This window comes from Podarcis liolepis (genome assembly GCF_965112155.1).
Source record: "Podarcis liolepis genome assembly, chromosome: 16".
Taxonomy (NCBI): domain Eukaryota; kingdom Metazoa; phylum Chordata; class Lepidosauria; order Squamata; family Lacertidae; genus Podarcis; species Podarcis liolepis.
The window spans coordinates 12861819-12877527 of NC_139567.1; the positions used below are offsets into that span (position 1 = coordinate 12861819).

Here is a 15709-nt window from a genome sequence, read left to right on the forward strand (position 1 = left end):
GGAAACACTGACTTATAGCATTGTGATGGCACCCTCTGATTCATTATAGAACCACCTTTGTAACAATGAATACATGAGAATGTTTGTTTTTTTAAAATCTATTTTTTTAAAAGATTTTCTTGGTTTACAAATGTATGTGCAATGTCTCTCCCCCCCCCCCCAAGTAACATTTTTTACAGATCAGTTTCATTTGTTGAGACATTAGGAAGAAGAGGGGGAAAGACGTGGAGGGGAGAAGGTGAGTGGGGGTGGGGTCGGGTGGCAATGTTTCTATTATACTTAATATGTTTGGGGTTTTGTGTCAGCGTCGCTTGTGCAGGTTCTGTGCTATTCACTTGTGTTCCTTTGGTGGTGAGAGAGGTTGGGGTTGGCCTAGGGTGTGGTTGTTTGCTTGTGATTGGCTGTGATGATCTTTGTTTTCATGTGTGAGTGGGGTGGGTGGGTGTTTTGGATCAGGTTAGCCATATTGATTTGTATGCTGTTGGTGGATTTTTGTCATTGTCTTGTTGGGCTGTGTATGTGATAAAGGGGATCCATAACGGGGTGAAGGTGTCTTCTTCTATTTGTTCCTGTGTCAGTTTCAGTTTATTGGTTAATTTTTCTAGTAGGGCTGTTTCCCATACTATTTGATACCATTGGTCCATGTTTATTCCTGACAGGTCTCTCCAGTGTCTGGTTATGGTGTTTCTGGCTGCTGAAAGTAGGTGGGTTATATGAGTTCTTTGTGGTGTAAATGGGCATTATTGTCTTGGAAGATGTTTAGTAGGGCCAATTCTGGGGTGATTTCTAATACTACATGAAGGTTGTGCATTGAGAGGCAGGTGCCCTCCAACATCATGGAGGCACAAGGAAGAACATCTTCCTCCTTTGCAACATCCAGAAGTCAGGGTATTTTTATGATGATGTTGGTGTGTTCACACAGAGTAGATGGGTCTTGCTCTGTTCTGAAGGAAGGTGTTGTGTTGCAATATCTTAGCTCTATTTGTTTCACAGCAAATTTGCTCTTTATCTCCTGAGGGTTTTGTTCTGGATAAAGGTTTTGTTTCTGCTTTATAAGATATAGGGAGAGTTAACAGGGCATTGGCCACCCAGACACAGCTCCAATATCCACTTTGCATTATAGTTTGCAGGAAGGGCTGCACTTCAGTGGAAGAATGTCTTCTTTGCATGCATAAAGTCCCAAGTTCACTTGCTGGTATCAACAGGCAGGGCTGGAAATGTGCCCCTTTCTGAAACCCTGGAGAGACATTGTTGGTTAATACGATACGATACGATAATCTTTATTGTCATTGTCCCATACAGAACAGCGAAATTGAAAAAAAAATCTACATAAGACATTCAAAAACCAACAAGCCTGCTATCCCAGCTATCTCAACCTGGTTTGCCCCCCTAAAAACTCTGATACCCCATTTTTAAATACAATATACTCCTTACACTGCATTTAAAACCAAAATCGCATTTGGATAGAAACTGTTTCTCGGGCAGCTAGTCCTAGTCTTTATAACCTTGTACCTTCCTTCCAGAAGGCAGAAGCTGAAAGAGATCATTTCCGGGGTGCACACTGTCCTGTGCTATCTCTGCAGCTTTCTTATGGCACCTGGAAGCATAGATTTGATCCAAGGTGGGAAGAGTGCACCCAGTTATTCTCTCCGCAGTCTTTACAACCCTCGACAGCATGGTTCCCCCCCTGACAATATAGACAATACTGAACTGCACAGTCCAACAGACTGACCATGTCTGTTTTCTTATGGTTGTAAACTTAAGACATAAGCAGGTAAGTGTGGAGAACCTTCAAGCCCTCCTGCTTTCAATAGGCGAGAGAGTCAAGCACATCCTCAGAGCTCCAATTTATGAACGCTTTCGCTGCAGTAAGCCTTACTGAATTCAATATCCTTAAGTGTGACTTCAGGGTTACCTCAGACAAAAAGAGAACTGGTGTGGCATAGTAGTTAAAGCAGAGGCTGGACTTCAGCTCCCATCACCCCCAGCTAGCATGGTCAATAGTCAGGGATGATGGGAGTTGTAGTCCAGCAACATCTGGAGGGCACCAGGTTGGCTACCCTTGGGTTAGAGTGTCAGACTAGGACCTGAAGCTCACTGGGTGATCTTGGGCCAGTTGCTATCTGTCAGCATAACCTACCTCACAGAGTTGCTGAGAGGATAAAACTGGATAAAGTAGACTACACTAGAATCATAGAATCATAGAATCATAGAATCATAGAATCATAGAATCATAGAATCGGAAGAGACCACAAGGGCCATCGAGTCCAACCCCCTGCCAAGCAGGAAACACCATCAGAGCACTCCTGACATATGGTTGTCAAGCCTCTGCTTAAAGACCTCCAAAGTAGGAGACTCCACCACACTCCTTGGCAGCAAATTCCACTGTCGAACAGCTCTTACTGTCAGGAAGTTCTTCCTAATGTTTAGGTGGAATCTTCTTTCTTGTAGTTTGGATCCATTGCTCCGTGTCCGCTTCTCTGGAGCAGCAGAAAACAACCTTTCTCCCTCCTCTATGTGACATCCTTTTATATATTTGAACATGGCTATCATATCACCCCTTAACCTCCTCTTCTCCAGGCTAAACATGCCCAGCTCCCTTAGCCGTTCCTCATAAGGCATCGTTTCCAGGCCTTTGACCATTTTGGTTGCCCTCCTCTGGACCCGTTCCAGTTTGTCAGTGTCCTTCTTGAATTGTGGTGCCCAGAACTGGACACAGTACTCCAGGTGAGGTCTGACCAGAGCAGAATACAGTGGCACTACTTTGAGTGCCTTGTAGGAAAGATATGTATGCATTAAATCAATAAAAGAAAGACCTGCTTTGTCTGCTTTTGGAAAACACCAAATAGATTTGACTCCTGGTTATGGTTTTAGATTTGAAGCTCATGGCTTAGATTTTCCTAGGGAGAACCAAATATTCTCGATCTTTATCTCATGCTAGAGGCCAAGATGCTAAAACCAAAGAAAGTTGACTCATCATATATGAAGAAGCTCCTGCATAATAGATCAAGGAAACGAGATTAAGGAGAAGAAATGAATAATTGAAGATTAATCAGGGGAGATTCGGAGTAACCTGAGACTGATGAGGGCTGCATTTTGATGGACGAGAGGCTGAAAGAGGACCCAGAGAGACCGGCTTTCTATGTCACGGAGGTTAACAAGGTCTGCAGAGTAAGCAGGAAGTCGAAAAAATTGGGGACAGAGTGGTGAGCACTTGCTTGAAGGCTAGAGAGATGTGCCGGTTCGGAAGGAGCTAGGAGGGTCTCTGGCTTCTGGTTCCTTCCTCACGCAGTGACATGGAGCAATGGATTATGGATTGACAAGGAACCTACAAATTAGGAGCCTGCTGAAAATAATCTACATCCTCCCGACAGTGGCTTATGGTGAGTAACATCAGTGCTTTTTATCTGGACGTACTGAAGAGTACGCAGTACTTCCACCTCCCACCCCCAAATGTTAAAAGTGTGGGTACTTACTGTAACAACTTCATGGTGAGTACCAACATCTTTTTTTTCTTAAAAAAAAGAAGCACCGAGTAACAACAACAACAACAACTTCTTCTTCTTCTTCTTCTTCTTCTTCTTCTTCTTCTTCTTCTTCTTCTTCTTCTTCTTCTTCCTCCTCCTCCTCCTCCTCCTCCTCCTCCTCCTCCTCCTCCTCCTCCTCCTCCTCCTCCTCCTCTTCTTCTTCTTCTTCTTCTTCTTCTTCTTCTTCTTCTTCTTCTTCTTCATATCCTAGCTTTGCCCCAGGCTGGGACTCAAGGCAACCTACACAAATTAAAACAAGGATATATATTTTTAAAATGAAATATAATAGTTAAAAAGTATGTAAGCTCAAATAGAATTAAACCAATATTTAAAAATCAATGAAAATGCAGATAGCAACACAGTGCAGCACTATTAAAAGCCCTTTTCGTTAAAAAACAAAAAACAAAAAAACCAGATCCCCAAGGCCTCTCAGAATAAAACATTCACCTGCCAGTGGATGGGCAACAAGGAGGGAGCCAGTCTCGCTTCTCTAGGGAGGGAGTCCCAAAGTCTGGGAGCAGCCACTGAGAAGGTCCTCTCCCATGTCCCCATCAAGTATGCCTTGAGGGTGACGGTACCAAGAAAAGGGCTTCTACCTAAGATTTCAAAATATGGAGGGTTCATATTGGAGAATATGCTCCTTCAGATAGCCTGGGCCTAAGCTGTATGGAAATTTTGCCAGGCCAGCTACAGTAGAAAAACTGTATATGTCAATACCAGGGTTTCCCAAACTTGAATCTCCCACTGTTTTGGACTACAACTCCCATCATCCCTAGGTAGCAGGACCAGTGGTCAGGGATTATGGAAATTGTAGTCCAAAAGCAACTGGAGACCAAAGTTTGAGGAACCCTGATTTGCATTCTGGATGGGGAGATTGGTGGAGCGGGGGAGAAATTTATTCACTTCATATTTAAAGGTGAGCTTACCCAATTCATACTTTCTGAATCAACGTGCAAGCCAAACCTCAGCCATCCTTGGAAATACAGACTTCTCCAAAGTATGCCATGCAGTTCTCCAGCCAGGTAATGTGTAGAAAAAACGTGCCTATGATTAGTGAAAATGGCATACAAAACTACATGAGATTAAGGAAATTGCACTGCAAAAAAATGTGTATATTTGTCAAAATTGCCTACAAAAACACGTTTATTAGGAGGAACTCACGCTAAAAGGCTAGCAAATTTTCATGATGGTTAAAGAAAAAGAAGAAATGAAGTGTAAATTGCAGCAAAAATGTGGAGAACTGAATTTAATACAGGAAAATGAGAAACTGAGAGAACCGAAATGACAGATTCATTCATTCCTAAGGAATAGTTGTCAGTGCCGTGGTCCATGACCAAGTATAGATAGCTATCCAGTTGTATATTATATGCCACCTAGGCTGGACTACTTTAAAGTGCTGTGCCTGAGACTCTCTTTAAATATGATTTGGAGAGTTCAGCTGTTTCAGAATGTGGTCACCTCAGTCCTGGCAGGCTACACATTCAGATCACTTTGACACCATATATAGCTTTTGGACACAGAGGTTCCAGTTATTTGTAAGAACTTTATGAAAGATTGACTAAATCCAGCCAGCTGGTACTGCTGGGAGTGCCAGGTCATTAAATAAAATTATTAAGAGCTCCTCAAAGCAAACATTAGCAGTGGGTCCTTCTTGGATGCCGGGCTCTGATGCCAGCCTTGGCAACAAAACTACCCCTATTTCAAGTTAACAGGGTCCAATGAAGGTCTTTGCCTGAGATATGTGGCTGATATTCTGGAACATCATAAGAAGCATAGCTTGCTATTTGATATGTTATGAGGCTAATTTTGAACTGGTGACAGCAGATTGTAGTGCAGTTATGTATCTATATTGATATCCAATCAATGCAGCGGACTGGGAAATTGCAGAGCAGATGGATGTCTGGCAGCCCAATGTTTAATAGGTGGATGGAGAGTATTCAGGGAATCATTGTTAGTATGAAAATAGAAGTGTCACTAGCATGTTCCAATTATGAAATATTGCAGGGTGCATTTGTATAAGCTGCCCACAGTTTTTGAGAAGGAGCGGGATATAAACTGGGAGCTCAGTGCTTTGTGTGCAGAAGATTGCAGGCCTCGTTCTGTTACAGGGCTAAAGCAGTGTTTCTCAACCTGTGGGTCCCCAGGTGTTGTTGGACTACAACTCCCATCATTCCTAGCCAGCATGACCAGTGGTCAGGGATGATGGGAGTTGTAGTCCAACAACATCTGGGGACCCACAGGTTGAGAACCGCTGGGCTAAAGCAACTAGAATTTAGGATGGACAAATCTGGGAGCCAGTGTGGTGTAGTGGTTAAGAGCGGTAGTCTCGTAATCTGGGGATCTGGGTTCGCGTCTCCGCTCCTCCACATGCAGCTGCTGGGTGACCCTGGGCTAGTCACACTTCTCTGAAGTCTCTCAGCCTCACTCACCTCACAGAGTGTTTGTTATGGGGGAGGAAGGGAAAGGAGAATGTTAGCCGCTTTGAGACTGACTCCTTAGGGTAGTGATAAAGCGGGATATCGAATCCAAACTCTTCTTCTTCTTAATTTTGGTTTCTTTCCATTTTTTTCCAATCTTAAATTCAGTTCTCCTCATTTCTTCACCAGTTTGGATGCTAAAATAAAAAAGGAATTCCTCACGAAAAAGTAGTTAGCATTTTAATTCACATTCCTCCTAATATTTATGTTTTTGTACAGTGGTACCTCAGGTTACAGACGCTTCAGGTTACAGACTCTGCTAACCCAGAAATAGTACCTCGGGTTAAGAACTTTGCTTCAGGATGAGAACAGAAATCTTTCGGTGGTGGCACGGTGGCAGCGAGAAGACCAGTTAGCTAAAGGTACCTCAGGTTAAGAACAGTTTCAGGTTAAGAACGGATATCCAGAACGAATGAAGTTCTTAACCTGAGGTACCACTCTATATCATTTTGCCCAAAGTATGCATTTTTTGGGGGAAAGCAGTACATCCGAATAAAACACACTCTTGTATGTTATCCTCACTAATGTATACATCTTAATGCACACTTTTGCCTAATTTGCAAGTTTTTGTATGCATTATTTGGCTGCGGAACTGCATTGCAAAATTCAGAAAAGTGCAGATTTAAAAAGAGAGGTCATTGTTTTGGGAAGTTTGAATTAGGTACATTCACATTTAGATGTGAACTGACCTCTTCCTCCCTATTGGAAAAGACCTCTGGGCTATATGATTCTGTATGGTAAAATAATCCATTGTGGTACAATGCAATTTCCTAAGATCCTCAACTAAATGAATGAACAAGACATAGAAAATATAGGTGTTGTCCAATGTAGCAGTAAGCAGCTCCTTCCACCAGCACAAGGATTTATGCTTAAGTGACATAACTTACCCCACCTTCTCCCCCTGTGTGTCCCCTAAATCTATTATGGGGTTCTCTGAACCTCCCGGGGCAGATTGGGGGAGGTTACAGAGTTGCAGGAGGGAAAACATTCTATTGCACTAGCATAAATCCATATGCTACTGGAATAAATACTGGCGCCCCTTGAATTGTGTCCATTGCGAAACCTGCTGATATTAGTTGCAAACGGATTCATGGAAAACCTAAGCTGCTTGTTTCCACTAGGTCAGCTGCTCCCTTTAAAAGAAACCAAGTATGAGGAACATGTGGTCAAAGGGGTGCGCGATCGCTCGGTGCTGCTGCCATGCGGCGATGCGGCTTCGCCCATGGTTGTCTTCTGGAGTTTCACCAAGCTGGGCTCGGACATCCCCAGAGCTGTGGCAATCAGCAATGGCGTAGAGTCCAAAGTGGAGAGGGGCTCTGGTGTTCTGGGGAATGTGACGTTGGATAACAGCACCCTGGAGATCGAGAACCTGAAAACGGCAGCTGAAGGGCGCTTCCTGTGCCAGGCAATGTATGGCGAAGAAGATGAGATCAAAGTCGTTTATTTCTATATTGAGCTCATCGTTTTGGGTAAGTAGCTTTGCACGCCTGAAATGCGGAAGGATTGTTCCTTGAGAGCTTCTGCGCTTCTCTGAAAATGCTGCTGACCTATACAACTCCTTGGCCATTGATCATGTTGCCTGAGGCCTCATTAATGTCATCTCCTCCTCATTTAGGGAAGGCGAGATTTAGAGCAGAGAAGCAGCAGTGGGGAGGGATGTTTTAACTCTTCGATCACTTGCCACTTCTCAACACCAAATTGTGTACCCCCAAAATTCCCCCTCTCGGGGTTCCATGTGTGTTTATCTTGAAATGTGTTTGGGAACCTACAAGGGGGAAAGGAGCCAAGGAGAGGAATGTGGAAAACAGGGGGAAAGGAAAGGGTTTCAGAAAGGACGACTGGCCCAACCTGTTTTGAATTTGTATCACTTTCGAATGTGCCCATGTGCATAAGACCTGTCCATCTTGTTTCTATGTTGACTTGCATTTTAAAATTGGCATGAAAATCCAGAATGAATTTGTTCTGCTGCAAAATATTTTGTAGCAGAAGTGAATGCTTCCATGTACGCCTCCATGGAGGACCCAAGGCCAGAGAGATTGTGGGAAATTTTTTTGTTTGGGTATCCACCTTTTCCAGGTTAAGTGGGTCCCATTGAGGACCTTTGCAAAGGTTTTCCCCCTCCCCATCCTGGAGCCAGGACAGTCTGGCAGAATGCAACAGCTGGACTCGGGTCAATGGGCAAAATTGAAAACAATACACAGATGTGCTTGGGGGGTTCCTGCGCAAACAGCAGCCTGGCTCATCTTGATCAGAGCTGTCAAGGATTCTGTCTACTGAAAGCACCTTAGGAATGTCAGCCAGCACACTCTGGCCTCTTGAAATTTGTCCAGAGATAAAAAAACGGTTGCAGCCAAGTAATTGGATCTCCGCAAAAAGAGTTAACATTCCTGCCTCGGGTGTGCTGGTCAGAAGGCCTTTCTAAGAGGCACACTGGGGGAATGTGTATCCCAGGTTTCATGTGTGTCATCCAGACATCCGGTCCTCTTGTGTATGCAGAATGATGCAGTTGGGCTTTCATGGTCCTGTATTTTGCTGCTGGTGGGGTTGGTTAAACACAAGTTGTCAAATACTCTTCTTGTTGCTGGGGGATTATCTCTCAGAAGTATGTGGCTGCCATTCATTGCCAGCAGTTCAAATGGAGTGGCTTGTGTTTGCTTTCCGACAGGGGACGATTTAATCCTTTTCTCATCTTAAGGCAGTCAGCCTTGTGTTTCCCAGCACCAGCTGTAAATTAAGGGGAGGGAAACATACATTGCAATTTTCAGCTAAGAAAATGCACGTGAGGGTGATTGGGATCCCTTCTCTCAGTCTCTCATCCCAGGATAGTCACTATGATGACTATATCCTCCCTTCAGGACCAGAGGCTAAGTTACAATATTCAAAGCTTTTCAATTTAGAAAAAAGAGGCGAGCAAGGGAGGGGTCATTGTGCATGACAAAAGGGAATAGAGAAGTTCCTTCTCCCTTGTAATAGTAGATCTTGGGGCAATCCAATGAATGGAAGGAGGTGAAAGTACTTAACAGGGTATAGTTACTTCTACAAGATGTGGCAACAGCCAAGAATGTAAATAGATTTAAAAGTGGGTGGGAGATCGACTGTTCTTGATGGGGTTACACTTCCTCTGAAGGAGGTGGTTTGTAGCTTGAGGGTCCTCCTGGATCCTTTGCTGTCTCCTGAGGCTCAGGTGACCTCAGTGGCCCAGAGTGCCTTCCATCACCTTCGGCTGGTGGTCCAGCTACGCCCCTATCTGGACAGGGATAGACTATTGTTGTCTATGCTATGGTAACCTCAAGGTTTATTTACTGCAATGCGTTATATGTAGGGTATAGGGCGGTGTATAAATTCAATAAATACTACTAGTACTACTACTAATAATTTAGATCAATTCATGGATGATAAGTTTATCAGTGTCTACTAGTTATGAAGGCTAATGACTCCGTCCAAGATCAGAGGGAGCATGCCTTTAAAATACCAGTAAAATATCATCATCATCTTATACCCTGCCCATCTGGCTGGGTTTCCCCAGCCACTCTGGGTGCCTTTCAACAAGAGATTAAAAACACATTAACACATCAGTCATTAAAAACTTCCCTAAACAGGGCTACCTTCAGATGTCTTCTAAATGTCAGATAGTTGTTTATTTCTCTGACATCTGATGGGAAGGGGTTCCACAGGGCAGGCGCTGCTACCGAGAAGGCCTTCTGCCTGGTTCCCGGTAACTTTACTTATTGCAGCGAGGGAACTGCCAGAAGGCCCTCGGAGCTGGACCTCAGTGTCTGGGCTGAACGATGGGGGTGGAGACGCTCCTTCAGGTCTACTGGGCCAAGCCATTTAGGGCTTTAAAGGTCAGCACCAACACTTTGAATTGTCTATGTTTGCTCTATTGCAGTTCAAGTCTATGTTTGCTCTATTGCAGTTCCTGTTTCAAAGCCTTTCCTGCAGATGAACAATTCAACGCCCGTGGAAGGCATGCCTGTTGTGATGACATGTACAGTGAAGGAGGGGACGCCTCCTGTTACATATTCATGGCAGCGCTACACTAACCGGGATGGCACAGTATTCGTCGCAGAAACAGTGGAAGGTCTATTGAACCTGACATCGTCTAACCGGACTCAGATGGGCTGGTACACCTGCACCACCCAAAATGAAGTCAATAGCCAAACCAGTGACAGGATGTACCTTGACGTTATCTGTAAGTAATTGGAGAAAGGAGCCAAATGTTCTGGTCTTTCCATGTCTTTCCTCAGTGCTGGAAAGGTGCTAAAAAACAAAACAAAACCATATTTTTCGCTCTATAAGACGCACCTGACCATAAGACGCACCTAGTTTTTAAAGGAGGAAAACAAGAAAAAATAATATTCTGAATGAAACAGTGGATGTATAATTTTTGTGGTTCATGCTGTGGCCACAGACATGATATGTGATTTGATGGTGAGTTTGGGGTAGCCCAATGCAAAAATCCTGAGAATCCATGTGGCTCCGTGCTTTGTAACCATGTTTGTACGCCATTGCGGCCCCCAAAACAGTGGATGTGTGCTTTTTTTGGTGCAGGCTGCAGCCATGGACATGCTATGGGATCTGATGGTGAATTTGGGGTGACCCAATGCAAAAACCCTGAGGATCCATGTGCTTTTACCTCCCCGCTCCCAGGCAGCCTCCTTTATTGCTAGCGTCCCTTATCTCCCTCCTGATCGCTTGCCGATCAGCTGCTCAGCAGCTTCGTTTCAATACCCCCTTCTCTCTTTCTTAAAAAAAGAAAAGCAGGATCTGTTTTTCGCCCCTGGGCAATTCAGTGTTAGGGACCACGTATTCGCTCCATAAGACACACAGACATTTCCCCTTACTTTTTACGAGGAAAAAAAGTGCCTCTTATGGAGCGAAAAATACAGTAAATCAACAGAGTCTTGCGACTTAAAGACACATTTATTATGGCATAAGCTTTCATTCACTTCATCAGACGCATGGAGGGCCTTTCCTGACATCCTTTTTATTGTGCATTCATGATTATTTGTGCTATTGATGCTACTGGGATGGTCACACGCTTTCAATACGGTTTGCCCCTGCAGAGGCTCTGGAGCAGTCACACAGCTTCATTTCCAATCAGTGCATAACCTGTAACATTCTGCTGAAACCCTGTAACTTTTTTTTTATAATGCAAAATATCTGGTTTATTTTTGTTCCCCTGCTTTGGTTGCACTGTAGCCCCTCTGGACAGCAACAATGTGGCAGCATCACAGAACAAACTTAAGCGGAATGAATCCATTGCTAATTCACTGTGGTTGTGACATGTTGCAGAATACATACACAATAAAAAAAAAAACACCAGCAGCCTGGAGTGTCATCTTGAGTTTCTGGTCTATGGAGAGAGATGGTTGGGGATTGCACACAGTGAGATCAGCGGAAAATGAAATGCAGACAGTGATAATTATGCCATTAATGGTGTAACCGATCTCAAAACGGACAGTCTTGGACAAAGGGACTTCAAAGGGGGACTGCAATGCAAAACCGGGCAATTCAAATTCATCAAGAGATTCAGCTATCCCAACAGAATGAGAGTGGTTTAATAACATTTGATACCTTGCAACAACAAGAAAATTAATAGAAATGCTACCTTTTAAAGGAAAGCAAACAAAGAATTGAACAATTAAGTGCATGAAACGAGAGCATCAGAATTATTTAAAGCGTTTCCTCTGCTGTCATATGGGTTAATTCATTAATTAAATGGCAATTATGAAGATTCCATTTATACTCATATTGAAGATAATTTTAATGTAGGGTGGTCTAGAACTAAGTTTACAGATGAGTGAATATTGGATTGTAAACTGTGTTTGTTTGTTTTCTCTCTCTCTCTCTTATTCACTCTCAAGTTTCAGCTCTATAACCTGTGGATTGAATCAGGGCAAAGGTTGTGTGTGTGTGTGTGTGTGTGTGTGTGTGTGTTTATCACAATATATCTATGAATTAGCTTACCAATGCCAGGATGTCTATATTGTATCTCCCACAACTGTTTTGGTAAAAGGTCGTGTCTGTGCTTTCTTTATCTCATTTCTCTCTGAGTCAAATCTCTCAATGTTCTAATTTTAACTCGGTAGCAGCCTCAGACTCTCAGAAGGGGTAGTATTGTGAAACTACTTATTTATTATGTATTGAATTTTATTGTTAGCTGCCTTGGACATTTTTTAGTGCAGATGAAGAGGACCTCTCCAAATCCCTGCTGTTCCATGATCAAAAAATTGCTGTTTTCTCCATGAAGAAAAAGCCTGTGAGGAAAAATGGGGAAATTTTGGGGGGAATTTTGATCAGGGAAAGAGAGAAGGGATACATCTAAATACATCTAAATCTCCCAAGACAGGGGTTGCCAACTTGGCAACATGAAAGGTCATGTCAAATATATCCTCAAAATATACACTCTGTACGAGAAACTGTTTTTCCTGCTCAGCTCCTGTTTGCACTGGGTGGAAGCCCTGACAATGATACCAGTTTAACATTGCTACAAGTAAATACTGTAGATCTGCTCTGACTATCATAAAGGTAACGGTAGCCCTGACCGTTAGGTCCAGTCGCGGACGACTCTGGGGTTGCACACTCATCTCGCTCTATAGGCCAAGGGAGCCAGCGTTTGTCCACAGACAGCTTCCGGGTCATGTGGCCAGCTTGACTAAGCTAAGGTTACCAGATTTTTTTCATTGAATCCAGGGACACTTTTCAACTTCAATGGATTTTGTGTGGGGACTGATTTGTAGATCCAGGGACTGTCCCCAGGAAACAGGGACATCTGGTAACCTTAGACTAAGCCACTTCCGGTGAACCAGAGCAGCGCACAGAAAATGCCGTTTACCTTCCCGCCAGAGCGGTACCTATTTATCTACTTGCACTTTGACGTGCTTTCAAACTGCTAGGTTGGCAGGAGCAGGGACCGAGCAACGGGAGCTCACCCTATCGCGGGGATTTGAACTGCCAACCTTCTGATTGGTAAGTCCTAGGCTCTGTGGTTTAGACCACAGCAACACCCACGTCCCTATCTGACTGTCATAATGATGGCTAAATATACTGGCTTCTAAAGTTCATCCCGAGCCCTTTCTCTGCAGCAGGTACGCCTCTAACTAACCTCATGGTCTCTTCCGTAGATGGGCCTGATGAACCCGTGATCAGCGTGGAGCCGTTTGCTGTAAACCAACATGGCTTCTCAGCCAATGAGCAAGAAGAGGTGATCCTGACATGCCTGGCATCGTCTAATCCACCCAGCCACTATATTTGGTTCTACAATAGCTCCCAAGTCTACTCTGGTCAGAAGTATGTGATCACCAGGATTTCAAGGACTCAAACAGGAATCTATACTTGCCTTGCTCAGAACATGCACCTGAATACACGTACCCAGACCGCCATTATCTTAACAGTCTACTGTAAGTAATCCCTTCTTGTCTGGTTTGGGCATGAGGCTCTGGCATGTGCTGCTGCTCCTTCCTTCCCTCTGTCTTCTGGTTTTTATTTCATTCTACCTTTCCAAATATTGCCATGGCTAAAGAGGAGACGGGGGGGGGGGGAGATTAATTGGCATGTAGAGCATCAGTAGGAAATGAAGGCCATGGGTGCCTCTTCTAGAGATGATTCCATCTTTTGATGAACCTAAACGATAGAGAAAGCAAAGCAGAATGTCACCTGTCACAGAACAAAGAACGCTGTCACTCACGACTTTCCTTTTTTTGGGGGGGGGGGGGAAACAAAACAATGGACAGCAGAAGGGTGCTGATGTCTTACTCTTTAGCTACAGTATCTTAACTGGGATCTCCTGCATATGAGCCAAGACAAACTTAATTTTGTTCTTTCTGGTCAGACGCTTCTAATTTGGCTTTTTTGTTGTTGTTGCAAAAAAGGAATGAAAGAGAGCAAAGATTTATTTCCATCTGCATTTATTTGGAAGGAACTAGTGTGGAGCGAATGGGGTTGACATTTTATTAGGACTAAAAAGGGAGGATTGCTTTGTTTGATGTTTTTGTTATTATCTATGTAGCTAACAGCAGCAGTAAGTAGCCAAGGAGACTTTTTCAAGTGGGCTGAAAGGGGTTCTTCTTTGTTGTTTAATGTCTGATGCAACATTGGAAGAGGTGCTCATTTACTCTGCAACCAGTGCACTCTCACTGCTGGTTTGGGAAGTTGTGTGCACGCAACATTAACCACAACCCACATCAAGCCGCTATCTATCTATCCTGTTGTTTTTTAAAAGTGAAACACAGCATTTTGATGCATTTCCCACAAACCAGCTTCAATCCAAAATAAGAAATAGAACGAGACAGCTGTGTTTTAAGCCAGTACAGTTGTACCTCGCAAGTCAAACGCCTTGTGAGTCGAACGTTTTGGCTCCTGAACACCGCAAACCCAGAAGTGATTGTTCTGGTTTGCAAATATTCTTTGGAATCCAAACAGCTGCTGCTTCTTCTGTGGCTTCCAATTGGCTGCAGGAACTTCCTGCAGCCAATCAGAAGCCATGCCTTGGTTTCTGAATGTTTTGAAAGTTGAATGGACTTCCGGAACGGATTCCGTTCAGCTTCCGAGCTACGACTGTAATTTGGACATGGCCTTAGAATCCACCTAGGAATTCTTAAACCTTGCCCTTAAACCAGAGACCAAATTGCATGATCTTCCATCCCCAGTAAGTTATTGTGGTGCCTCTTTACATGTGTAGCAACAGCATTTTACCAGTCTTCCTGTACTGTACCACCTAGAACTGTAGGTTGGGGTTGGGGATTTCTCCCTCTCTCTTTTCACACAGAAAACAACCCTGTCTGAGTTCATGGCTGACCTACAGGCAATATGTTGTTTTCATGTGGGAACCAGACGGGAGATTCCCCACCTGCATCCTCAGATGATGGGCAGTTTATGAAAGAGTCATGCAGTTCTGCTGCACAGGTGTGTTGGCTTTTAATGAGTACATTGGCAGCCATCTTGGCATCAGCACTTATTTGCTCTAAGCTTGTGGACATTATTTTTTAAACACGCACGCACACACACACACACACACACACACAGAGAGAGAGAGAGAGAGAGAGAGAGAGAAGTGATAGAAATGAAGCCGCAACAAGTGTGTCCTGCAACAAAACATTGCAGCGTAATGTGCTTCTGTTCAATCCGTGCCATCTCTAGGATTCTCTCTTCCACCCTACCGCACTATGGGTTTCCAACCCTATCTTGCCACAGTCAGACACCATCTGCACAATAATACATTTAAAGCGGTGCCATACCACTTTTTTATATTAATTTTTAGTTGGTTTTTCCAATTAATGTTTACATTCAAACTCACATCTAAATCAAAACAAATACAAGAGTCATTCGAATCTATAGACTTCCCTCCACCCTTCCATGGGTTCCACATTTATCCTTTTCTACTGCATTTTTTTAAGTCATCCAGTTGATTAATTATCCATTACAGTGGTACCTCTGGTTGCGAACGGGATCTGTTCCGGAAGCCCGTTCGCAACCTGAAAAGAACTCAACCCACGCCTGTGCATCTGCGCACATGTGGGTTGTGATTTGCCACTTCTGTGCATGCGCGTGACATCATTTTGCGTGTCTGCACATGTGCGAGCGGCGAAACCCGGAAGTAACCCACTCTGGTACTTCCAGGTCGCCGTGGGACGCAACCTGAAAACGCTCAACCTGAAGGAAATGTAACATGAGATATGACTGTATGTCCAAAGTCAAGTGTTA

The 15709-nt window shown here is 43.8% G+C and overlaps 1 protein-coding gene across 2 annotated transcripts in view; it reads left to right on the plus strand.

Annotated features, from left to right (window-relative positions):
• VSIG10L2 (V-set and immunoglobulin domain containing 10 like 2) overlaps positions 1 to 15709 on the plus strand; it is a 52221-nt gene that overhangs the window by 16401 nt on the left and 20111 nt on the right. Inside the window, exons 2-6 of one of the 2 annotated variants that reach the window (XM_083480400.1) lie at positions 660 to 704; positions 2942 to 3383; positions 7126 to 7473; positions 9921 to 10196; positions 13132 to 13407. In XM_083480400.1, the coding sequence (XP_083336526.1) occupies positions 3305 to 3383; positions 7126 to 7473; positions 9921 to 10196; positions 13132 to 13407 (979 nt within the window). In that variant the 5' untranslated portion in view covers positions 660 to 704; positions 2942 to 3304. Of the gene's footprint in view, positions 1 to 659; positions 705 to 2941; positions 3384 to 7125; positions 7474 to 9920; positions 10197 to 13131; positions 13408 to 15709 lie in introns of those variants that run through there. The other variant, XM_083480401.1, reaches the window with a different exon arrangement.